The sequence below is a fragment of the Diachasma alloeum genome, unplaced genomic scaffold (genome assembly GCF_001412515.2).
Source record: "Diachasma alloeum isolate Michigan unplaced genomic scaffold, Dall2.0 Dall_scaffold_01221, whole genome shotgun sequence".
NCBI classification, from domain to species: domain Eukaryota; kingdom Metazoa; phylum Arthropoda; class Insecta; order Hymenoptera; family Braconidae; genus Diachasma; species Diachasma alloeum.
The window spans coordinates 95,001-121,788 of NW_021681330.1; the positions used below are offsets into that span (position 1 = coordinate 95,001).

The following is a 26,788-nucleotide window of genomic DNA, read 5'->3' on the forward strand; positions in this document are numbered from 1 at the left end:
CTCTCCGGGGATTGAATGCCGGACGTGTATCCGGCATCACACTGAGACCGAGGGGCCGCACTACACCGAGGCCAATTCTTGAAACTACACTTAGAAGTACTACCACCAGGACAATGACTAAATCACCGAAGCAACGGATCATCGATAGTGCGACAGTGTCACCGATGCAACGAGGACTCATTCTCATGGAGCCACCGTCCAAGGCGTCGACGAACAAAGTGCCCGTTGTCTTTCAACAGTACCCGAAAATCCAGCAGCTCTATCCACTCTATCCGATTTATGCGGGTGCCAGAGGTGCCGATCCACCCGCCACGAGGGCCAAGGGGCTCGATCTACTCCAGGATCAACAGTTTGACTCGAGAAATCTGCAGATCACTGACAAGGGTATTGGGATGCTTTAACTATAACTCTCTGCACGAGTTTTTTTCGCTGGATTCAGTATTTTTTGCGATAGATTTTGTAGATTTTTTTTCAGCGAGGCTTATTTTAGTTTTGTACTGTTATTTATGATTTATTCGATGTGATGAAGGCTTTCACAGTGTTTTTGGTTTTGTTTATTTGTACTGTAGTGCAATGAGTGATTATGAGTTTTTTCGGTATGCGGTTATTATTGATGTGGAATGAAAACGAGTTATTATCAGATTTTATGTGGATTTTTGGCAGGAAAATGGTGAGAATGATGGAGCGAAATGAGGGAAGCAAAATGTGAAATCCTCGCATATTTATAGGATTTCATGCGATTTTAGTTGATAAAATAATTATAATCAGATGGGAATGTTCGCGGAACAAATGAATTTCTTATATTTACATCGAATCATCCAAATGTTTTCAATCCAAACTGTTTCCACATTCGTTCGGAATATTTCGGGAATCACGGAGTGTCTTATTGATAATTATTCTGTATATTAATATCCGTGGGGAGTGACTCCAAACTCGGATCTCCGAGGAAAAATCGTCGGGTTTTGCGGCTGCTGTCTGAAAATCTCAGCACCCAACAATATCCCCTGTTTTTTTTTATACACACTCTCCTGTTCCGCGTTTAATCCCGTAGCCCAGCGTCGCTGTTCTTTCTCTCGCTTTCACGGTGTTTTTACGTTCAACCTTTTTTCCTCGCCAACAGTCGATTTTACGAGCTGAGTTGAAGATGAATCGTTTCCACGGGTGAAATTTAGCAGATCCTCAGTTCCATTCTATCGTAATTTTTTCTGAAAACCTTACGATTTATGTATACTGTAGTGCGAAGAGTGACAATGCGCGGTTTCTTTATGACATCGTTATTATTTGTGTGGAATGTCATGAAACCGAGTTGTTATCCGATATGATGTGGAATTTCCATTGGGAATATATTGTTAGCTCATTACCAGTGGTGATTAAAATGATGAAACGTTCGTTAGGAAAACACAATAATCGTGAAATCCTCGCGTATTTATATGTTTTCGCGCGATTTTAGTCAATAAAGCAATTATATTCGGACGGGAATGTTCGCGGTGCAAATGAATTTCTGATATTTACATCGAATCATCCAAATTTCCACTGTTTCCACATTCGTGCGGAATATTTCGGGAATCACGGAGTGTCTTATTGATAATTATTCTGTATATTAATATCCGTGGGGAGTGACTCCAAACTTGGATCTCCGAGGAAAAATCGTCGGGTGGTGCTGCTAGGCAGTCTGAAAATCTCAGCACCCAACAATATACCCTGTTTTTTTTTATACACACTCTCCTGTTCCGCGTTTAATCCCGTAGCCCAGCGTCGCTGTTCTTTCTCTCGCTTTCACGGTGTTTTTACGTTCAACCTTTTTTCCTCGCCAACAGTCGATTTTACGAGCTGAGTTGAAGATGAATCGTTTCCACGGGTGAAATTTAGCAGATCCTCAGTTCCATTCTATCGTAATTTTTTATGAAAACCTTACGATTTATGTATACTGTAGTGCGAAGAGTGACAATGCGCGGTTTCTTTATGACATCGTTATTATTTGTGTGGAATGTCATGAAACCGAGTTGTTATCCGATATGATGTGGAATTTCCATTGGGAATATATTGTTAGCTCATTACCAGTGGTGATTAAAATGATGAAACGTTCGTTAGGAAAACACAATAATCGTGAAATCCTCGCGTATTTATATGTTTTCGCGCGATTTTAGTCAATAAAGCAATTATATTCGGACGGGAATGTTCGCGGTGCAAATGAATTTCTGATATTTACATCGAATCATCCAAATTTCCACTGTTTCCACATTCGTGCGGAATATTTCGGGAATCACGGAGTGTCTTATTGATAATTATTCTGTATATTAATATCCGTGGGGAGTGACTCCAAACTTGGATCTCCGAGGAAAAATCGTCGGGTGGTGCTGCTAGGCAGTCTGAAAATCTCAGCACCCAACAATATACCCTGTTTTTTTTTATACACACTCTCCTGTTCCGCGTTTAATCCCGTAGCCCAGCGTCGCTGTTCTTTCTCTCGCTTTCACGGTGTTTTTACGTTCAACCTTTTTTCCTCGCCAACAGTCGATTTTATGAGCTGAGTTGAAGATGAATCGTTTCCACCGGTGAAATTTAGCAGATCCTCAGTTCCATTCTATCGTAATTTTTTATGAAAACCTTACGATTTATGTATACTGTAGTGCGAAGAGTGACAATGCGCGGTTTCTTTATGACATCGTTATTATTTGTGTGGAATGTCATGAAACCGAGTTGTTATCCGATATGATGTGGAATTTCCATTGGGAATATATTGTTAGCTCATTACCAGTGGTGATTAAAATGATGAAACGTTCGTTAGGAAAACACAATAATCGTGAAATCCTCGCGTATTTATATGTTTTCGCGCGATTTTAGTCAATAAAGCAATTATATTCGGACGGGAATGTTCGCGGTGCAAATGAATTTCTGATATTTACATCGAATCATCCAAATTTCCACTGTTTCCACATTCGTGCGGAATATTTCGGGAATCACGGAGTGTCTTATTGATAATTATTCTGTATATTAATATCTGTGGGGAGTGACTCCAAACTCGGATCTCCGAGGAAAAATCGTCGGGTGGTGCTGCTAGGCAGTCTGAAAATCTCAGCACCCAACAATATACCGTTTTTTTTTGTACACACTCTCCTGTTCCACGTTTAACCCCACAACCCAGCGTCGCTAAGTTTTTTCTTTCGTTTTCACGTGTTTTTTCACGTTTACCTTTTTTTTCTCACCAACATGCTGTGGTACACTCAGCAGAGCAACGAGGGTCGAGTAAAATTTCCCCGCCGACGTCGTGACGCTTTATTAATTTCCCGGACGCTGGCGCCAACGTATCCCAGACCCCCCTTGATGCAGGGGAAAAAAAAATTCTCGTACATCCCGTTACGATAAAAAATGAATTCGGGGAAAACAATCTTGCAGAATCTTTCATAAATCGTTTAAACTACTTATTGCAGTTGCTTGTTTATTTTGAAGGTTTAATATGTATCGGACGGGCTTCCTGGGATGTTTGCTGAATGTAGCGCAGCACAATGTACACCTGCTATATTTTTATTTGCGTGGGTAGGCAGGGAGTATTGTTATTGGAAGGAGCGAATAGCTTCTGTAAACGTTAAATATATGTTTTAGTTCGTGTAGTGTAATAACACTTGGGACCCGGTTGGATACGGAGAATTTCACGTTCTAATTCCGGGTTAAATTTACGAAATGAGTTTTCAAGTGAATTGTCAAATAAAAATTTCAACGGTGTGTAAATTTCAGTTAAGCGGGCAGTTGAGTTGGAATTCGAGAATTATGGAGGAAATTATTGTTATAAGTATGTTAACTCGTCTGTAAACTTGATTAGCGTGTGGGTAATGGATGTTACGTGAGTGCAGACCTGTCGAGGTGACGTGACTACTGTGTTTATCTTAGTTATTATTGTTATTCACCTTGTCGTGGTTTTTGGTTCTTTTTTTGAGATTTTGTTACTGAAGGGCTTAGGCATGTAGTTATTACTAGACATAGAGGATGAATTATTTCTGAAATTGACAATATGTTTCTTAGAAATGGATTTTCTTATGCTTATTGTCTGAGAAGTTGACGATCAATTGAGGAGAGGCACTTCATTCGTATTATTTATTAAGTATTGATGTCTTGATATTTTTTATTTCTCACTTTTTGTCGATTAATGTTGGGAATTTTACACTATATATCATTAGCATGCTCACGACGGAAGAAATACCGTAAATTGAGAATAGTTCTCAGTCGATTTTACGTAGATTTTCATTTCACTCGATCAATATTCCATTTACAAATCGACTTTTCCCAGTTTAGAATGCAATTCCCATGTATTTCCAATCAATGTTTGAACTGAGAACAATATTCACTATTTTTTTCTCGATGTCACCACCTGAAAATGCATTTTGGTAGTCCTCCAATCTAAACCGAGAATCGTGGAAGAGGGGTCTCTTCCACGATTCCCTAACAAGATAACTCACGGAAAGTTGATCGAGTACTCATTATCATGGCTTTTTGCCTCTAGTTTTTGAAGATTTATCGCTGAAATTCTTATGCATGTAATTGTGTTTCAGAGTAATTCTCTTTATCAACTAAATTGATGATGAATTAAAGGGAGAGACTTTCTTCGTGCTATTTTTTACGTAAAGTTAATAAATAAGTCGATTCATGTTGATGATTCTACACTAGGCATCATCACCATGCTCACGAAGGAAGAAAAATCCTTAAATCGAGAATATAATACTCGGTCGATTTTACTTACATTCTCATTTCACTCGATTAATATTCCATTTACAAATCGACTTTTCCCAATTTAGAATGCAATTCCCATGTATTTCTAATAAATGTTCAATCTGAGAACAATATTCACTATTTTTTTTCTCAATGTCACCCCCTGGAAAATTCATTTAGTGAGGAATTTAGTCACCCGCTGCTAAATTCTTATGCATGTCATTGCTTTTGAGAGTAATTCTCTTTATCAACGAAATTAATGATAAATTAAAGGGAGAGACTTTGTTCGTATTATTTTTTAAGTAAAGTTAATAAATAAGTTTTGTTGATTCATCAGCATGCTCACGAAAGAAGAAAAATCCTTACATCGAGAATATATTTCTCAGTTGATTTCACTTACATTCTCATTTCACTCGATCAATATTCCATTTACAAATCGACTTTTCCCAATTTAGAATGCAATTCCCACGTATTTCTAATCAATGTTTAAACTGAGAACAATATTCACTATTTTTTTCTCAATGTCACCTCCTGCAAATGCATTTTGGTATTCCTCCAATGTAAACCAAGCACCCTCCACCTCTCTCCCACGATTCCCGAGTAAGACAATCCACGCAAAGTTGATAGAGCACTCGCTATAACAGTATTACAATACGAGACGAGAGGCGCCAGGTTCCTCGAGCGTGAATCGCCCTCACTTCGCCCCGTATTTGGTTTACAGCTTGGTTACTCACTAGTAATTCATTTCATGTGAGAGTACCTCACATGTGCCACCAAATTTGCCGGTGTCATCTTGTCTCACTCCAGCAATTCCCCAGCGTGAAACTCCGGCTCTGAATTAATAAATCTCTTTCATTCCAGGCACCCTCGAGAACTGGCAGCTGATATTCTATGGCACCGAGACATCAATCGAATTCGACGACGAGTTGGACAAGGACAAGCCAAGTCCGGCTATTTCTCCCGACGTCAATCAGGACAATTCAGCGAGTGATGGTCATCAAAATGTCATTGACACTGAGGGTGATCCACGGCTTGGCAGACAACAGGTGGATCTCATATCCCATCCCGAAATTCAGAAGCCAACGACGGAGAATGGAACGAGCGCTTCGTGCCGGAATTTCGATTCTCACGGGTGCCTAGGTGGGTGCCTCCTCATTCTCCTTCTTCTCCAAACAATAACTTGGGAATCAAGATGAAGTGCGTCAATTATCGGCGCCTGAGGTGCATTACGATTTTCATGACGTATCTTTTATTTCATTTCAATTCTTCACTCTCCCCGTGCTGATCGAAAAAATTCATTCTATTGAGATGTCTTTTGCTTGGAGCGAGTATTCCACAGGTTGATGGCAGCATCTTGCTTGTAAATTGTAAGGAGACATACGGTGGGAAATCGGTTATTCAAGGGCACAGGAATTAGGAAACTACGGTAATCAATTTTTGAACAGTGAGCGTTTGAATCAATGATGTGGAGAAATATTCAGTAACAATTATGGACCTCACAATTCACTCACCGATAACGGAATCGACTCAGAAAATTTAAGAGAGGGTATCGTAATTTTTCACAGGAAATTCAGATAAAAATTACCGAACGCTCTGGAAAAATTCCGTGAAAGTTCCGTAAAATTTCCTACAATCACATTTCGCTCCGGAATTACGGAAAAGATACGTAATTTTTATTGATTATTTTTCCCAATCGCATTTCGACCAATCAGAGCGCAGTATTTTAGGCTACTCCCCAGTTTTATTTCGGATATTTCCTCCTAGCTTTTGAATATTTCGCAGTAGTTCTTCATTTTTTCGCCTCATTTCAGATAGAATCTTATATTTGACAGTCTATGGAAATCGGGTTATTCCATTAACATAATTTGTTCAAATCTTCCCCAATTCACCTCCTGATGTTGTCCACTGCACTCTGCTTGGCCAAAACCCGATTGGGAAAAATAATCCAACAAATACCCCTCGAGATTCAAAATTAATCGGGTATTTCCCTCAACCTTCTCTGCAATCAAACCATCGTGCCAAGTTGTGCTGAAAAAACCCTCGCGCAAGCGCTCGGGATTTTTTAACCTGCAAAACTTGACACCCTCATTAGTTTGCTACGAAGCTATCGGGAAATACCCGATAATTTTGAAGCTCTTGGGGTATTACTTCTGAATATTACTCTCTGTGTGCCTCCATGGGTGGAAATGGCAATGTCGTCATAATAGGGGTCTTGTATGGAGTTCAGTTTTCCCTAATTTTCTTAGTCACCCATCTATAGCTAATCCCATAGATAGCTTAGTCACCCATAGATAGCTAAGCGAAAAAAATTATGGAGAAATATTGCCTAGATATTCTATAATTAATATACATAGATATAATGAAAGTCAGTGTAGGTTGTCTGTGCGTGCCGCCATCGGAGCACGTCAAAAAAACTTCGTTAAAAAAACCTGGTTAAATTCAACTTGGGAAAATGAACTTTTGTCAAATTGAAGTTTCGTCAATAAAACCTTCCGGTTATCTTGTCTTTTGTAAGAATATTGGTAAAATCTGTGTTTGTGCTTGCAATTTTAGCGTATGGTTTGGTTCCTTGGGAAAGAAATAATCGATGATCCTCATTTATTTCATTGAAGTGGGATTTTCTTGGGAGGGGGCAATTGAGTTGCAATGCGAAATTTTTCTTCTTTTCGTCAGTAGTTTCCGATTGTCCGTGGGGATTGGGTACGATGTTTTGTATTGTAGTTCGTTCAGTTTTTTTTCCATTTTTGGTTTCTGATTGAAGTTAAGTTTCCAAATTTTTGTGTTAAGGTAACTAAAAAAGATCCAAAAAGTCCGAATATGCGGTTTTAGAAAGTGTCTGTATGTATGTAAATGTGTGGTCTTTTTTTCCATTTTTTTTCGCAATTTTCTTTATACGTTGAAAGTTTAAATTTTTTTCCAAATTCTTTGAAGTTTAGGTTGTTCGAATTTTTTTCTTCAATTTTGTTTTCTTACCAAGCTGTTTTGACCAAGTTTTTTTAACGGAAGTTTTTTAGACATGGACCCGCCGCTATTACTATTGCTACCTAGATATCTATGGCGATATCTATTTCGATGATTTCAGAGATATTTAACGCGATGGTTGGCGCAGCATTATGTGCGATAGTTCGCTGAATGTTCATTGCAGCAATCAAACCAATAATTTTATCGACATGAAGAGCGATATTAAGTATCATATCAAGTACCATTGACAGCTGCGTCACCGTTTCCAATCATGGTGGCAGTCAATCACGACGCGATTGGATGAAGTGCTGAAAAATTCTAACGTTCACCATTCGAAAGTCTATTATCGGAATTTAATCATTTATGTACCATTGATCTCCTGATTTTCTATTCTATATTCTTCTGAAATTTATAAACAAGAAGCGGATGACGTTATTCTATAGAGTTTAATAAATTTCAAATAGATAGGATTTTGTGGTGAATATCGATAATTCTTTTTTGATATGCATTCACTTTAAATTCATTAAATGAAACACCGCTCGGAGTCAAGTGATATGTATTTACTGCAAGAATGGGAAAGTTTCAATTTTTTTAATTTAATATAATGAAAACAATTTCCACTTTTGTCAATTGATAAATAATTGAATGGTGTTTCCTCGAATTAATTCAATAGCGAAACGGTAAAACGGTTCAAGTAGATTTTCACTATTTGCCAGTTTTCTATGAATATCTCGAAATCTAGAGGAGCTAAATCAGAATTTGTGAATGGAGTTTGTGATTTGCTAATTTATTATAATTTACTTGGAACAACGTATGATCATCTTGATTGATGTAATAACGTATTCAGTCATAAGAATAATTTTCATTTCGGGTAAACCGAAAAATTCCTAGAAACAACACACCTTTACTTTCAAAAGAAATCAGATATTCCCAGTATTGCGACAAATAAGATGACCCTAAATCCTAGGCAATTTATATTTTCCCAATCAAATGTATGACACAAAGAGATGGCCGATATTCAATAAGAAATCCTCTCAACTTGAAGATTAATAACCAAATAACAATTGATCCAAGCAAAATTATCTTGCTAGAATGAATAATTTCTGTCGGTGCATGTGAATCGGGCCCTGTACGACCGAGTGAATGTCTTAATTGTTACAGTACAACAGTTCGCTTTAATCTTGATTTTGTTGAACAAATGATTAAGATTATCGGCGCTTAGATCGACTTGCACAATCAATTTTTGACATTTTGAATTATTACCAAGGAATCAAGTGCTTTTCTGATTACCAAAATGCCAAATACTTCCAGTTTCAATAGCGAAATCGAATGCGTTTTTCCCCCTTATTTATTTGTGATAGTCCGGTGAGCCTTCGGCACTGCCTCTAGTTACAATGTATATGATAAATATGGACAATTGAAGAGATAAATTAACAGAGCTTCAACGGTGTTCAATCAATGATAACACGTCATACTTGCTCAAAGTGATGTTGCGGACAACGTAACGTCGAAATTTAAAAATTGATAACGTCTTCGCATGTTTCTAATCAACAATCCAGTGACAATATTAGTTATTTGTGGAGCATTGAAAATCGTAGATAATGGAAAAGTTTATCTTCTGTTCAGTCATATCAGGACTTCCGTTAATATCATTTGAATTTGTGAGTTGAGTTTTTCCTTTGGAACATTTCAGTCATCAATCGTGTGCTTCGCAATTTCATATCATTTTTTATTTCGAGTGAAAAGCGATACATTCGCTCTTGTAAAATATAAAACAGGATAAGTTATATGTGTATAGAGTAATCGTGTGGGACTCAGTGGACATCATTGAGTCACGAGGTGTTTGAGACATTCTGATGTTTCGATGTGCCAATGAGTGCATGGACACATACAAGTGGGGCTGTGTACAAGAAATAATCTGATGATGATGAAGTATGAATGTCATGTGTCGTTTTGTTTATCAATTATTTGAAATCACGTCGTGACGATAAAGTGCAATTAAACATACCGACGATTAACTTATCTTCTATTCATAGTGTTGCCAAATAATTAATTTAAGCGGTTCATATAGCCAATTGTATCAAGTACCAACAAATGATTATGAATATGTGAGAAATTATATGGGTAAGGATGGCCTTGCGATGAATCGAGAGTTTATCCATGGGAGAGGGAATCAGTATTAAATATCCAAGTGGCTGAATGATTTTTCAGGTATGTTGAATTTAACCATTAACTGAGAAAATTTTTCTGTAAATACAACACTTGAAGATTGTCAGATGCAAGAGATAGTACAGAGCTGAGTACGGGAAGATAAAGGGGAATTGAATGTCTGAGTTTAGTTGAAACCTATTGTAAGCGATTGTACATGGCCAGGAAATTTTCATTGAATGATCAGATAAAATGGAATAATTAATTTTAAACGGGGAAAACCGTTACAGAATCAATTGGAAAGTAATTACAAGTTCATTGATAATAGGTATACTGTTTCGTACCGGTTTTAATGCCGTCCTGGAGTACAACGGAATTATTTCGAATGTCACGTTGTATTTGGATAATTGAAATTCCTGGAGTTTTTGAAGCAAAAGGACTGCCGTTTTTCGAAGACATTCATGATCTTATACTGTTAGAAAACAGTGAAATTTCACAGGGAGTTGAGTAGTTAGTTCGAGGAGAGGAACGTGGAATTCGATGTGGGGGGAAAAAATCATGAAATTTCAGACTTCATTGGAAATTTAATGAAATTTCAAAGATTTTAACAGCAGGGAAGATGACGATTCCCCAAATTACACTGAATTATCATTTGATTGAAAATTTACAAATGTATTTACCAGAATTTTTCTGAGTTTTATTCATTTTCATGGAAAAATTGAACTGAAGTTGAAAGTTTTCATTGATTTTTTCACCTATTTGTGAATTTCTAATGACAAAATTCCTCGAAATTTCAATAAAACCTGTCACTCTATGAAAATTTCCAAAAAGTATTTAATTTCAAGGAGAGAAATTAAGAAAAATTCTTTATTCAGATTTCACTATAAATTTAGTGAAACTTCTAATTTTTCAACAACATGGAAGATGAGGACTCCCCAAATTACACTGAATTATCATTTGATTGAACATTTACAAATGTATTTCCCTGAATTTTCCGGATTATTATTCATTTTCATGCAATAATTGAACTAAAGTTCAGAGTCTTCATTGATTTCTTCTCTTATTTGTGAATTTCTAATGCCAAAATTCCGTGAAATTTCAATAAAACTTGTCACTCTATGAAAATTTCCAAAAAGTATTTAATTTCAAGGAGAGAAAGTAAGAAAAATTTTTTATTCAGATTTCACTATAAATTTAGTGAAACTTCTAATTTTTCAACAACATGAAAAATGAGGACTCCCCAAATTACACTGAATTATTATTTGATTGAACATTTGTAAATGTATCTACCTGAATTTTCCTGATTTTCACTCATTTTCATGGAAAAATTGAACTGAAGTTGAAAATTTTCATTGATTTTTCCTCCCATTTGTGGATTTCTAATGACCAAATTCCTCGAAATTTCATTGTAACTACAACCTGTACATGAAGTTTCAGTCAAAAAATTTGAACAGTGTAGATTCCTCCCTCAGCAAATAAAAAGAGTTATTTTTTATTGCATATGATAAATAAACAGTGAATTGCAATTTAATGTGCTGGAATTACCATAAAGTTGAGGCAGTTGTCATCGTTGATCCAATTTGTTACGCCATATGTCGATAAATGAAAAAAAGAAATATCTGTGATTAAATTTTGTTGATGTTACGATCCATACTCGTCGAATGTAGTTTAACCACTCGTTTGCCATTAATTAATAATTTCTCTATTATATTAATCCACATGACCAATAGTTTCATTAAATTGTAATCAATCAGTGAGTCATTCCGATTAATAAGAATTTTAATATCCCACGTAGAGATAGCATTGTTACATTCTTAAATACATTTTATGTTATGCGCGAAAAAAAATCATGGAAAAACCCATCGAATTTTACAAATAATTCTATTACTTTTCGGCCGATTCTATTGAACAATTCCTAAAGCTTTGCTGTGCGTTTTTTAAAATTAATAATGTCCAGTAGAAAATCTTCCACAGGAATTTCTCAACATGAATTTTCCACGTTTTTTTTCACTCTATTTTTCTTTTTTTTTATTGAAAAAATAGAATTCGAAAAAAATCGAGCAATTTCTACAGAAAATATCTCAATAAAGTGAATTGAGATTTCCTTAATGTAAAATGTAATAATAATTAATAATTCAAAATATTAGAATATTTAAATAGTAGAATATTTTTCGTTAAAAATTTCTATTGAAAAAAAAACGCAGGTAAGTTGCTAAATTTTCCACTCTAATTGAAAAAACATTGAAAAAACTTGGAAAAATGAAACCGAGGAATTTCCATAGAAAATATCTCAATAGAATAAATTGAGATTTGCGAAATCTAAAATTTAACAATGATAAATAATTAAAAATTTCTTACAGAATATTTTCCATTAAACATTTCTATTTGAAAAACGCACAATTTTCCAACGAATTCTCTAGGTTTTTCGATGTAATTTCTTCGCCCAAGTTAACAATCCGGTAAATACTGCAGCACTGAGTCAACGCGGACGGAATGAACAAAATATATTTACAACATTACTGATTAATCCACATTCTCCTGCTCAGTGGTTATTTGTTGATTGCATTATCTTATGAATTTGTCACATATTATTCACAAACATATCCAATTAATCTGTAAATCCATATCCTGTTGTCTCTTTTAATGAGTAAAAATTACGTTGTTGATTGCACAAATTTTGTTGTATATTTCTCCGGGCTTATAGCTTTACGATACTGTATGCTTATTTAATCGACGATGTAAATAGTATGTCGTTACGGTAGTGTGACAATTCAGTCGAAGGATTAATGGTGAACTTGGTCAGTCTGCGCTGATAAACCCAGCACTGATTTATTTTCAACTGCTCAAATTCACGTGGTATTTTACTAAAATGAAAGTACATTGGATTTGGAAAGTTATTGGAATTTCAACACGTCAATTAAGAGCGTTATTAACGGGACAAACGACGTCACGATTTTTTGGAACAGGAGTCACCCAGTGAAAGACATATTCTTGGTTTCGGAATATTTTCTTCGTGTGCTATAATTATAATAATGATATTCAATTTAGAAAAAAAAACAAAAGCCTGTGTTGTGTCATCGAAAATGTAAACAACTAAATCTCGACGATAATTGAATGTTTAATTGAACGACAATTGGCGAAATTCGTTAGTATTCATTTTACTGGAGATTTTTTTCAATCCATTAGATCATTAAACTGGCCTTTTGTGGATGCGTTAACTACGATATATGTAACTACTGTAAATGTTTGTATGTACTGTAAAATCTATCTTTGCTTGAAAGGGGGCAACATATCCTTAAGTCATAGATATCGAGAGAAATGAGAAAACGAAAATTGTAACGTGTGTGCACACAATCTGTCCCCTCAGTTCGATGTGACATTTTCGTACACGAAAAACATGAAAATATATTGAAATAAAAAGAAAATGAATGAAAGTGATGTGCGAAAATTCGCTAGATATATGCATATACCTAAGTATAAAAACTAATGAATAAGCAATTGAGGATAATTATGGAAACCTTATAAGCAAGAAAAACGAAATAATAATGAACGAAAAAAAAACAAATTTGTATATCACGAAAATGAATTAAACGAGGAAAGAATCCTGAATAACATTTGCACGCTTCACTTTAATGAATAGCACTTCACAGTCAGGCTTACACATAACCCACTCCTTTTATAATAATACTCATGTACAAAATTCTGTTGTACCTCTACGTCCTGTGGTTTATCGGTCATGTTATCGATCGTCCTAAAAGACTCTCCGTTCGGTGCCCCTCTCTCCCTCACTCTCTCTCTCTCATGTGCCAATACGTGGGGGTTGGTGGTTTATCCAACTCGGTGGAGGAATTTTTTTCACCACCAATTTCTTCAATATTGCATGCATTTTTCAGTTAATTTTACTGAAGAGTCCAATAACCGATGGGGGTCAATAATTTTGTGCTAATGGCAGGTATTCTCCGCAATATAATTCTCATTTTTTACGCTCCCAACGCATAAACTTTCCTGATAAATCCAGAGTGATATCATATTTCCATTTTTTTTTATTCACGAGTTGTTGATAGCAGGCTTCATAAAAAAATGTAAAAAAATTCAACGACAATGGGTCGCTCCTGCAGCAGAAAACGAAAAAAAAATGCGCTGTTGCAGAGCGGAATTTCTCAGACCAGCGTCACTACCACCACCATCCACAATTCCACCAACCGCACACGTACAAGCAAAAATTGACCTATCCCTGAATATCGCTTCACCACCACGGTGAGTCTGATTCTCTCATTCTATTTCACTGTTTTTATTCCATGCTCGTTTTACATGCCCTTTATCTAACGCTTGTCACAATCATATTCCTCACAAAAAGCTTTGGTCATTTTATTCTCACGCTTGAGGCTTCAATAGTTTATTTCTTCTAGTTCTAGTGTTGTTAGTGACAGAGGAAGAAAATTAGAAATGGCTCGTTGAAAATTCTGCTGGTGCATCGGAGTTTTGGAGTACGCTCTTATGTTGTTGCATGGGTGGGAGTTTATCTGGAATTTGCAGGGAATGGACTGCTGCGATGTTTGATTTAGGCAATGGAAATTGAATGAGATTTCACACTTTTGAATTTTTAATTGACAGATGAGTTTTCATCAATTGAATGGTTGAGAAATTTTCCCTGAATTTTCCGGGTTTTTAGCAATTTTCGTGGAATAATTCAAGGGAGATTTGTGGTTTTCATGGATTTTATTCATCATATCGGGAATTTCTTATTACGATATTCCTTGAAATTTCAAGAACAGTTGAAAATATCAGACATTTGACATAAAAGTCGACCAGACATTCGAACAAAAATCTGGTAACACGTCTTTTCAACTCCGATGCACCAACTGATTTCATTCAAATTATTGCATTTTCAGTAATTAGCCAAAAATTTTCTATTTTTATGCTGTTTTCTTTATTTAGCTTTTAGTAGATAATGCAATCCAAAGCAATTTAAAAACTTAACTGGCGCCTCAACAATTAATGCGATATCGAGACGATTTTTTCTTTCAGTTAACAATAGCAAAAAATCAATAATTTAATAACAATTTAATGTCGATTATTTCAATAGGATTTTTCAATTTAATTTTCAATTAACTTTCAAAATTAACTATTTTCTTACAATATTGCAATTACTGGTTGAACGTAAAATTTAATAAATAATGCAGAAAAACTACTATTACTGCTCTATTTAATAATTTGATGCACATATCAACGAAAATCACGAATTTGTACAGACGCTGATACTTTGTTTAACTGTTGACGTTTGAAGAAATTTCGGGATAAATTCTCTAAGAATATTTGTGCAGAAAAAAACAATTCCTGCACCAATTAATAACTTGCTCCGCATATCAATGAAAATCACAAATTTGTAAAGACCCTAATACTTTGTTTAACTGTTGACGTTTGAAGAAATTTCGGGATAAATTCTCCAAGAACACTAATCTGTGGTATATCGATTCAAGTTTCAGAACTGGAAACGTTATTAGTTGAAATATCTCCTAGTTGACAAGACATGAATTCAAAAATCTTCAACAGTGTTTCTTAAATTATGTCCATACTACTGCCAATAATAGAACGCGACACTTTGCATTTTAATATTCACATTCCGTTGCCTGCATGTCTCTCTTACGAGTCGAATAAAATGGACACTTGATATTTCCATACGAATATTCATAAAAAAACCTCCAATTGTATCACAAACTGAGAGTTATTCACCCAAAAAATAAAAAATAAAAAGTCTCCATTTTATGCATCTGTAATTGATCAGCGAGTCGTTAATTTTCACCCATAAATGAACGTTGATACGTGCAATAACATTCAAATGAACAGTGAGTTGATGTGAAAATGAGAGCATTTGGATCAATGTCGTGTGAAATGAGCCATCGATGCAGGGATTTTAATGAAATTATTTTATTTTTCAGCATGTGAAAACGGCTGGTACCTCCACGAGAGCAAGTGCCTAGCCGAATGTCCTCGGGGCACATACGGTGCTCGCAGCCAAGAGAAGAACGTTTGCGCCATGTGCCATTACTCGTGTATGACTTGCTACGGGCCTTCAGACGTCGAGTGTACATCCTGTCACGCCGATTCAACTCTTGTGTCAGTAAATCTGAAGGATTACCAATGTATAGTAAAGTCGTTGGAATGGACGACCCACTCAACAAAATGGTTCTACTTTACGACCATTCTACTTGGCCTCGTTCTCCTCATCGTCGCGAGTATCGGCATCTACTTGTACACAGTGTTTCACAGGCGAAATGGAACAGGGGGATATGAAAAAGTGTCGTTAGTCGGTAATGATGAACATAAACAGGACAAAGTAACACTGCAGCGAAACACCTGCGTGTCCGATAGTGATTAAATTGTTGATTGTCCAGTGAGTACTTGCAGATGATTAAACGAATTGCGATTTAATAATACAAGTATTGTGATTATAATTGATGAGTACTTGCGAATCAGGGGAGACTCGCGTCTCTGACTACTGCCAAATAGATGTTGATGTGTTGTAATTACTCAATAACTCGACTAGTCTTCGTTAGGTGGCGACCAATTTTTTTTACAAATCTTCCATATTTCAGAAAAATTTCTCTTACTGATGAACACTTCACTAGTGAATTTAAATAGTCTTTTGATATTCTGAAATAATTGAATGGTGAATATTGATGATATTTGTCTTGAATACCTTCGCAGAGAATTTTTATCGAGAGTTATTGAACGACTAAGCATTTGAGTCCCCAATATGATAGTATTTTCTCTGTAAAAGAGAAAGGTGATGTTGGTAGAATAAAAATGAAATAGATTCATTGATTAGTGAGTACATGATCAACAGAGTGAACAACACGCCTGGTCTGACTAAAGGGCCTTATTCCACTGACAATCCCATCCCGGGCCTACTCCACTGAACGACGAAGCATAGCACAAAGAGGACGTGGAAGATAGAGAAATCACCTAGTTCCACCGGACGAGCCCCTCCCCACTCCCTTCCTGCCGCATTTTCCTTTCATTCCAGACACAATTTCATCGAGCGATAAAAATCTCCCTTCAGAAACAACGAGTACTCTAATTACCTCCTTCTAGAACAATATTCCCGGCGCCGTTAAAGATGTTTAGCGAATAAATTATTGTCAATTATCATTGTCATTGGGATTGTTTATCGTTCCAATTGTCATGTGACCTTACAATGCAGCTCAAAATGTGATATAGCCACTGGAAACATATTTTTACAACATGTACCTCTAATTCTTGTTTGAATAAAATTGAATTTCTGAAAAATCCCTCCTCTTGCTTCTGATTTCTGGTGCGAATGGGCAAGTGCTGGTGAAATGATGATAATGGGGGCATGATCCGGGTGGTTCACCCTCAGTTTTCCCCAGATGGAGGCTGGGGGTGTTCTCGGACGCTGGTAATGCAGGTGCCAGCCTTACTCCCATCCCCGTTTCATCCCCTATTGATTTTTGGGCGGCGAGGGAATATGGCAGTCGGGGTGGATGCCTATCCGCCCAAGATGTACTGCTACTCGAAGATTCTCAGATTTTTACTCATTTCGGCTGTATTTTGCGTTGGTAAGCATTTCATCTGAATTTTAATCGGTCCAAATACCTCTGGGGAGGATTTTCAAGTGCTGCGATGGGGGCAATTTATCGTATTTCAGGATTGTGCTCTGAGGATGAGGAGAGACTGGTGCGAGATTTGTTTAGGGGGTATAATAAACTCATCAGGCCCGTCCAAAACATGACAGAGAAGGTTCATGTACGATTCGGTCTTGCATTCGTTCAGCTCATCAATGTAGTGAGTAATTTTTTGAATTTAAAACATTGGAAGTGAGAATATTTATGTTTGTTGGAGTAACAAATGTTGACGGAAGTTGACTGTAAACAATAGATTGTGTCAATATTAATTGTCAGTTGGTGGAATGGGTGGACATTGTTGGAATTCGGTAGATGAATTTGTTCACTGCAACAATTTATGAAGTTCAGGGATTTTTTTTAGAATTCGGTTCTTAATCTCTCACCAGAATGGAGAGCAATTTGCTGACTGAATAGGAAATGTTGGGGTGAATAAAACTAAATTCAGAAATAATACAATTCAATGATAAATACGATGAACCAAGTGGGACATTCCTCTTGTATTGCATATGGTATAGTTATTTTTGCTAATTTATTAGCAAAACTATATTATAACTACATTATTTGAAAATTTTCGAAAAATACAAAATTTTTGAGAATTTTCAAATAAATCAAAATAACGATTATTGCCATCGCCTTCATCTTCGAACTCGGTCAAAAGGACATCCAAACAAATTTGTTAAGCCATCATCCGATCAATTCAGAACATTTTTTTTTAGTTATCGTGGGACTACCGATTTTTCAAAAACTTCAAAAATTAAAAAAACTAATCGATGAATTAAATTTTAATTAATGGTGATCGATAGGGCTCAACAATACCTATATTTAAAAAAAAAGATTCAATTCTATCCATTCATTGGCGAACAATTGAATAAATTTTTTGGATCATACTGGGTCGACATAACACAAAAAATCCCAAAATTCAATTTGAACGATTACAAAGCTTCCATTCGGAAGCAAAAAAAGTTTATATTCACTGATACTTGAAGATCTGTGTTTAAGAATATTCTTCAGGCAACAAGCAGATTGCGTCAATATTAATTATCAATCATTGAAATAGTTTGATATTTACTTCAATTCAAAAGATGAATTTCATAGTTGTTGATATTCTAAAGATGATCTAGGCTGTCCTCAGTAATTGCGGTGCAGGTGAAATTACGAATAATTTCTTAAAGTTTAAACTATCCTAAAAAAATTGTTTTTAATAAAAAAAATGAAACGAAAATTAAAAAAGTGAAAATATAAAGAGAGGAATAGATAAGTTTATTAACTGCAACATTTTGTTGAATGTCAAAATGCAAATGCAAAACGTGATGAATAAAATTAACCCCATGAATAATGCAATTGAATAATACATATTATAAAATAAAACTTAACATGTAGAATTTTCAAAAGTATTTTGTTCCGTCACCAAACGATAAATAATATTCAAAAATCGCTAAATCCCAATTGCACTGCGAAATTCGTTCTATTCTCCCGCAAAAGATTCCCGAATTCAAATTAAAAAAAATTATGATTCCCAGAACGAAAAAAATCAGATAATGAAATCCAACGTGTGGCTGCGTTTCGTCTGGACCGATTACCAACTCCAGTGGGACGAGGCAGATTACGGTGGCATAGGAGTCCTCCGCCTGCCCCCCGACAAAGTTTGGAAGCCCGACATCGTCCTATTTAACAAGTAAGTTCCCCCCGTCAAGTTCAATCTCAACTCCAACCCGGAATATTTACAACTGGATTTCTTCCAATTCCCCTCTCCAAACAGCGCCGACGGTAACTACGAAGTTCGCTACAAGAGTAACGTGCTTATTTACCCGAATGGTGAAGTGCTCTGGGTGCCACCAGCTATTTACCAGAGCTCCTGTACCATCGACGTCACCTACTTCCCATTCGACCAGCAGACATGCATCATGAAGTTCGGCTCCTGGACATTCAACGGCGATCAGGTGTCACTGGCCCTCTACAACGACAAGAATTTCGTTGATCTCTCCGACTACTGGAAGAGCGGTACATGGGACATAATCAATGTTCCCGCTTACTTGAACACCTACCAGAACCCGGAGCTCCCCACAGAGACCGACATCACCTTTTACATAATAATCCGTCGCAAGACTCTGTTCTACACAGTCAACTTGATCCTTCCAACAGTGCTCATCTCCTTCCTCTGCGTCCTCGTCTTCTACCTCCCGGCCGAGGCAGGCGAGAAAGTCACCCTCGGCATCAGCATTCTCCTCTCCCTCGTCGTGTTCCTCCTCCTAGTGAGTAAAATCCTCCCCCCAACGTCCCTCGTGCTCCCCCTGATCGCCAAATACCTCCTCTTCACCTTCATCATGAACACAGTGAGCATCCTTGTGACAGTAGTTATCATCAACTGGAATTTCCGAGGACCAAGGACCCACCGGATGCCCCAGATAATCCGCAAAATATTCCTGAAAGTATTGCCAACAATTCTTCTGATGCGCAGACCAAAGAAAACCAGGCTGAGGTGGATGATGGAGATACCCAATGTTACACTGCCAGCGTCTACCTACTCCGGTAGTCCAACGGAATTACCCAAGCACCTGCCGGGCTCAATAGCTAAATCAAAAATGGAGATTATGGAGCTGTCTGATCTTCATCATCCCAATTGCAAGATCAATCGGAAGGTCCATCATACCACGAGTACGTCGAGTACTGCGGGTGGAGGGAATGAGGGGCTGGGGGATCGAAGGGGCTCGGAAAGTTCGGATTCGGTTCTGCTGAGTCCGGAGGCTACGAAAGCTACTGAAGCCGTGGAATTCATCGCTGAACACCTTAGAAATGAAGATCTTTATATTCAGGTGAGTCATGCGGGGAACACAGTTGGTATGAATTTTTTGTCCACACATTGGGAGGAAAAGTAGTTTGACACTCGTGGAAAAGTGTTTTTCGATTCGTGAGAGGATGGCACTGGCCTTCGGCGAGCGCTGCACACCTACCACCGGTTAAAATAGTATATTGTTTTGCTAGTGCGGGAAGTTCCACTTTTTCTTTCCCTTTTTTATCCATTGAAAAAACAACAGAAAAAAATACTTGGAAAGTTTGAGCCGATAAATTTCTGTAGAACAATCGAATTCTATTGATTTTTTCTCTCCATATTATGAAAATTCAAATCTACTTCTGGTGATGAGAAATTGGTACTCGAATTAAAGACTCTGAAATTAAGGGTCATGAGGGCCAGAATAAGGGTTATGAGGGCCAAAATAAGGGTCATGAGGGTCGGAATAACGGTCACGAAGAGCAGATCAAGGGTCTGATTAAGGGTCACAAAGGTGATGAGGGCTATAATAAGGGTCAAAAGGGTTAGAATAAGGGTCGCGAGGGTCAGATTAAAGGTCGCAAGGGTCAGGTTAAGGATCACAAGAGTCAGAGTAAGGGCCCAAATAAGGAACATGGGGGCTAAACCAAGGCTCAGAAAATAAGGGTTACCAGGGTCAAAATAAGGTTCACGAGGGTTATAATGAGCGTCAGATTAAGGATCCAAATGAGGGTCACAAGAGTCTGATTAAGGATCACAAAGGTTAGATTAAGGGTCCAAATAAGGATCATTGGAGTCAGAAACTAAGGGTCACAAGGGTCAAAACGAGGACCTCAATACCTCTCTATATTGTAAAAATCCAAATCGACTTGTGGTGATGAAAATTTGGTGCTCGAAATTAAGACTCCAATATTAAGGGTCGGAAATGAAGGGTCAAAATAAGGGCCATGTGGGGTATAATCAGGATCAGAATATTTTCCGTTGAACATCCTGATTAAACAAACGCACCGACAACTGGGGAATTTTCTACTTGAAGTTGTCTTTTGGATTTAATCAAACAGTTTATTAATCGATTTTTACAATTTCTAGACTCGAGAAGACTGGAAATACGTTGCCATGGTGATTGATCGTCTTCAGCTCTACTTATTCTTCATAGTGACAACAGCTGGCACAATTGGCATACTGATGGATGCACCGCACATTTTCGAATACGTCGATCAAGACCGTATTATTGAAATCTATCGTGGAAAGTAATCAGTGATAAGTCCATTCAAATCAACTCATTCGAAAAGAAAAACGACGAATTCATTGAGCTCAGTATCCTACTTCCGAATGTACAATTGATTTTTTTAAGTATTATATACGAACTATCAATTAATCAACTTAATTAACATCCAACGTCCATTACTGATTTTACAAGCAGGAGGAGATGCATGATTTAAATTTAAATCCTGTGACGTGTTCTCCCAGTTGAAAGAAGGACAAAATGTTTTGGAGCATCGATTGAGCATATTTGATAGAAATGATGAATATTAATGAAACGATAAACGTAGCTACATTATAATGGATATAAGTGGAGGACCTCGTAAAACAATCACGCGTAATTAATTTTCAATGGTAAATGAAAAATGTCCCGCTCTCCTTTTGACAGTTTCCGAAAAGTCTTCCTTACGAATAAATACAATAATTAGGAATTTACTAGTCAAATGTAAGGATAGCTCTCGAAGTGAAGTGTTTAGTACATTTTGTTACGATTGTTCTACCAGGTGCTGAACAATGTGTTATGTAATTACCCCAATTCGTATAATTACCATTGAGGGGATGATAACTCAAAAATCGAGTGGCACTATGGCTGCAAAGTGCAGTTTATTTCACCCAACGATTTCATTGATTTCGTGCATAATCCTCATTGATTTAATTGACTCTGTTTAACGAAAATTAATTATTACTGTAGAACATTTTACATTTTTCTGAGAATTGTTTTAGTATCATCAAAATCAAACAGGTGTTCTTCTTTTTTGAGTTTTTTGAGAAAATTTATTGCGAAGGTAAGATAATAGTTTATTTAGTATTAATTTGAAAGCAATTGACGAGATTTATTGTGCCACCTTCATTTCCGGAGTTATCAGCCCCTCGATTACCATGTGATTGTCAGTCGAAATTTAGCTGATACATAGGTGTAATCAGGGTAATGCTCAATATTGAAATTAAAGGATGATAAAACACAATCTTCTAGATCAGATTCAATTGTAAAGACATAATCTACATTAACAAACTAATTGATTCACTCATTAAATCCCTGAGATGAGGTTCATTGCGTCGTAGGGAAATCGTTCATTGCTTGTTAGAGTCCAATGTTTGTAACTCAATTTCGTTATTCAGTAAATTAATCTAATCTACCCCCTGCTAATGTGGCTTTTCTGGACGAACGGGGGTTTAGGAAATGCGATACATTGACGCCTATTTAGTCCCATCGTATGCGTAAGTGAACTGCCTTTCGATCCATTACGTGACCATGTATCTCTTTAAATTGATCAATCGTTTTTTCTAGTCATAATCCGAGGAGGTTTGTGAATAAGCATGCCATGTCTTTAATAAACTCATTATGGAAAATTTTATGGAGTGATTGAATTCATTTTCTTACCTTTTGTATCCTTGATGTCGGAACAGCTGGGAGTCATGAAACCTATCGATAATTTCGTATGTATTCGGACACTTCAACTATGAAAATTCTAAATCTAGAATCTAAACTTGTAGAATAATACGAGGGAACATAACATTGTTGTTATCTGCGTTGGGATTAAAGAAATGATCACAGCGAGGGTCATTTTCATTTTGTTTATTAGAACGATTTCATAATACGTAACAATGTTTTAGGATAATAGAAAATAAATGGTGGAGGCCTGTTGTACTCAGCCTCTTGTATCATCATCAAATTATTATGATGCTTTTTTTCAACGATAATTTTTTCATTTGTTGATTATTCATTCGCTTGATAAGAAATATTTGGAAGAGTTCGAAGTAGTTTATATTTGACAGTGAGAGTCCAAGGCGATAGTGGGGCCACAGCAATGTGTTGTGTTCATTGGTTAATGAATAGAGTAAAATTTGGAAACTTGTGAATCGAAATATGAAGAATGAACATGATGATGATTTTTTGATGATCCTGAAATGTTTTTTTATGATTCTTATTAAAAACATCAAATAGTAAAATAGAATGAATCAGATGGAGATAGAAGACTATCTTCATTCATTTATTTCCTTTCCATTCTCTTTTCAATTAATTTATTTAAAAAATTTGAGAGGTAAATAGAGGAATCGAAAATTTGTAGAATAATAGAAGAGAATATAACATTGTTGTTATTTACGTTGGGATTAAAGAAATGATCACAGCGAGAGTCATTTTCATTCAGTTTATTAGAACAATTTCATTAATTGTAAAAAATATTTTAGGATATTAGAAAATGAATGGTGACGTTCTGTTGTACTCAGCCTCTTGCATTATGATCCTATTATCAGGATGATTGTCTTAAACGATAATTTCTTCATTCGTTTCAATTTCAAGCAGTTGATATTTGAAATTGAGAGTCAGAAGAAACAGTTGTCTCACAGGAATGCGTTGGCAGAACCTATGAATACAATAAAATTTGGAAACTTATGAAAATAAATATAAAAAATGTACGTGAGGATGATTTCTTGACAATCCTGAAATGTTTTTTGATGATCCTGTCCAAAAACATGAAACACTAAAATAAAATAAATCAGGAACAGACAGAAGCCAGATTATTTTCAATTAATTTATTTCTAGAATTTGAGAGGAAAACAGAGGAATCGAAAACTTGTAGAGTAATACAAGGGAATATAATATTGTTGTTGTTTACGTTGCGATTAAAAAAATTATGAAAGTGGGATTCATTTCCATTTTATTTATTAGAACAAATTCATAATAATACATGACCATTTTTAGGATATTAAAAAATGAATGATGGAGTTCTGTTGTGTTCAGCTTCTTGTATCCTCATCCCATGTTCCTGATGTTTGTCTTCAACAATAAGAGGAATGTGCGGCCAAAACCAATAAATAATATAAAATTTGGAAACTTGTGAAAATAAATATGAAAAATGAATGTGATCATGATTTTTTGCCAATTCAAAAATGTTTTTTGATGATCTCGCCCAAAAACATGAAACAGTAAAATAAATCAAAAACAGATAGAATTCTATTATTTTTATTTAAGTTATTTCAATGATTTCAATAATTTGAAATGAAATGGTAGATTCCTATTATACCCAGCCTCTTGCAGCCTCACCCCATTATTATGTTTGCCTTCAACAATAATTTTCTCATTTGTTGATTCTTCATTAGTTTCACAATAAATACTTACAAAAATTTCAGGGAATTTATTGGGAACTGGTGGATGAGCGGAGCTTACGGCTTTGAGATAGTACTTTACATGTAAGTTTACGGGATGAATTTCACTTGATACGACTTGAATGAAATAGATCTCATTTTGAAGCTAAAAAAACAGTCTGAGAATGATTTATAATTTTTTGAATTTCACTCTGTCAACCGCGAGTTATTGACTTTTGAAGACGGCTCACTTCGCGCGGGAGACGTCTGCTATCTTAGAATGATTCCTTTTCTCACCACCAGATGTCACATGGCGATCCACCAGTTCCCAATATTGAACTTTGGAACCAATGAATAGAGTAAAATTTGTAAACTTATGAAAAGAAATATGAAAAATGAACGTGATTATAATTTTTTGACAATCCTGAAATATTTTCTGACAATTCCTTCTAAAAGCATGAAACATTAAAATAAAATAAATCAGGAGCAAATGGAAGACATTTATTTTCATCTCATTTATTTCAACAATTTCATAATAACGTAATAATGTTTTATAATATTACAATGTGGCGATTACGTATTCACCAGTTAACAGGGATTCTCATTTATCAATCAACGTTGCCTCGTGTAACAGCCCAGTAGGAATATAACAAATTTTATTTATTCATTAATCTTCAATATGAATTTACTATTCTTCATTTTAAATTAAATTTATCATTTTTTTAATTTATCCATTTATTTTAAAACCAGGCTGTTAGTGAGGCATTAATGAAAAGTATCAAGTGAGTCATTTCCCAACATCGTCTCACCAGCATTATTATCTCGAGGGAAATAATTTTCCAATCTCAACTGTCAATAACGCCCACGATTTACCATTTGTCGTTTCATTAGTTCACACTGTTGTTTCATCCGAGTAAATTCATTGAAAATATTATTTCATTGTCACAGTAGTAGTTCAACCCGATGGCTGGTGGGACAGTGTCCAAAGAATCTATCCTATCCTCAAAGTTATCTAAGGAGTAAGAAGAAGAGTTAGATCCTCATAATTATTATTTTTTTTTTCATTATCATTTCGTTTTCCTCATTGCAGCAGCATTTTTAAGATGTGTGGGCAAGTTTTAGATATCTTTTTCTTTTTTTTTAAGGTAATAGTTTAGAGAGAGAGTGTGATCTCGATAAAGTTTGATCCTAATTCCTAAGAAAACTACCTGAACCATCCCTATGGATACTGTCACAGTATTACTACGTTCCTATTGATTACAAGCTAGCCCTCATTGTTTGTTTTATATTCAGTAATTGATTATTCATGTCATTTGTGTTTTTTATTCATACGAATATGATTTTAGCATTCAATAGTTTAAATATGTATAGAATATGTTTAATGGTATATGTTTTTCAATAGTTCGTTTGACTTTGGAGCGCTGTCGTCGGTTTTTATATTCGAAAATTATTGTTCTGCGAGATTACTTCATCTTTCGGGAGAATAATCGAAGAATAAAGGGAATTTGCGTGAGTGAGATAGCGTGAATATTTTTTTTTTCATAAAAATTCGGGAAACGAGAGTCACCTATTTTTTAATGTTTTTTTTTTCCACTGGAGTTTCAATTATGCTACATTATCTGATCTACCGTTATTATTTTCTCTTTTTCTGTAAAAACTGCCTGGATTTATAACTACAACCGTTATTTGTATTTATCATTTTTTTTTTCAATTATTTGTTTTGCTTTATTTTGCGAGTCGTGTAAAAGTTATAATTAAGCACTCGATACAGTAGCTAAATAGCCATTCGGATTTGTTCTTCGCAAAAGAAGAAAACTCCCATTATGATTAAATTTAATCGAATATGTATATACATATGCAGTGTAATATAGACATATATGTATATACATACGTTATTTATCGGAGATTAGGTGGAAAGTAATTCATCTAGGGGAGTGGCGAGTAATAAGTCGTGACTTTTTTCCCAGTATTCATTTTTAATAATAAGTTTTCTTTATTATTATTTATTATTCAACTCTTTATCGACGATTTTTTTTTCATCATTCTCTAATTGCCCGGAAGATTGACGATCCGTGGTCACAATGAGAAAATACTTTCTCGATTATATTACGCAAGCTCCTAAACAATTTTGAATATTTTCTCTTAAATTCTCCTGGAGTTTTTCTCTTCACTTTGACGGGAACAACATCATTCAACTGTATTTTTTTTT

General features: G+C 35.7%; 2 protein-coding genes across 2 annotated transcripts in view; both read left to right on the forward strand.

The window, feature by feature from the left end:
- Positions 1–17,106, forward strand: part of LOC107046152 (furin-like protease 1) — a 33,909-nt gene extending 16,803 nt beyond the window's left edge. Inside the window, exons 9-10 of the mRNA XM_029126677.1 lie at positions 5,566–5,844; positions 15,753–17,106. Of these exons, the coding sequence (XP_028982510.1) occupies positions 5,566–5,844; positions 15,753–16,192 (719 nt within the window). The 3' untranslated portion in view covers positions 16,193–17,106. The remainder of the gene's footprint in view (positions 1–5,565; positions 5,845–15,752) is intronic.
- A 204-nt stretch (positions 17,107–17,310) lies between these two features.
- Positions 17,311–22,845, forward strand: LOC107046155 (acetylcholine receptor subunit beta-like 1). The gene is made up of 5 exons (XM_015268678.1): positions 17,311–17,393; positions 17,483–17,619; positions 18,980–19,134; positions 19,219–20,272; positions 21,319–22,845. The coding sequence occupies exons 1-5, from the start codon at positions 17,336–17,338 to the stop codon at positions 21,481–21,483; spliced, it is 1,569 nt and encodes a 522-aa protein (XP_015124164.1). The 5' UTR covers positions 17,311–17,335; the 3' UTR covers positions 21,484–22,845.
- Positions 22,846–26,788: the final 3,943 nt, after the last annotated feature.

Bases quoted from the DNA above. Each gene is read 5' to 3' on its own strand.
- LOC107046155 (XM_015268678.1), top strand. From the start codon at position 17,336: ATGTACTGCTACTCGAAGATTCTCAGATTTTTACTCATTTCGGCTGTA. The intron at 17,394-17,482 runs GTAAGCATTTCA...ATCGTATTTCAG, and splicing joins TTCGGCTGTATTTTGCGTTG to GATTGTGCTCTGAGGATGAG. The intron at 17,620-18,979 runs GTGAGTAATTTT...TATGATTCCCAG, and splicing joins TCGTTCAGCTCATCAATGTA to AACGAAAAAAATCAGATAAT.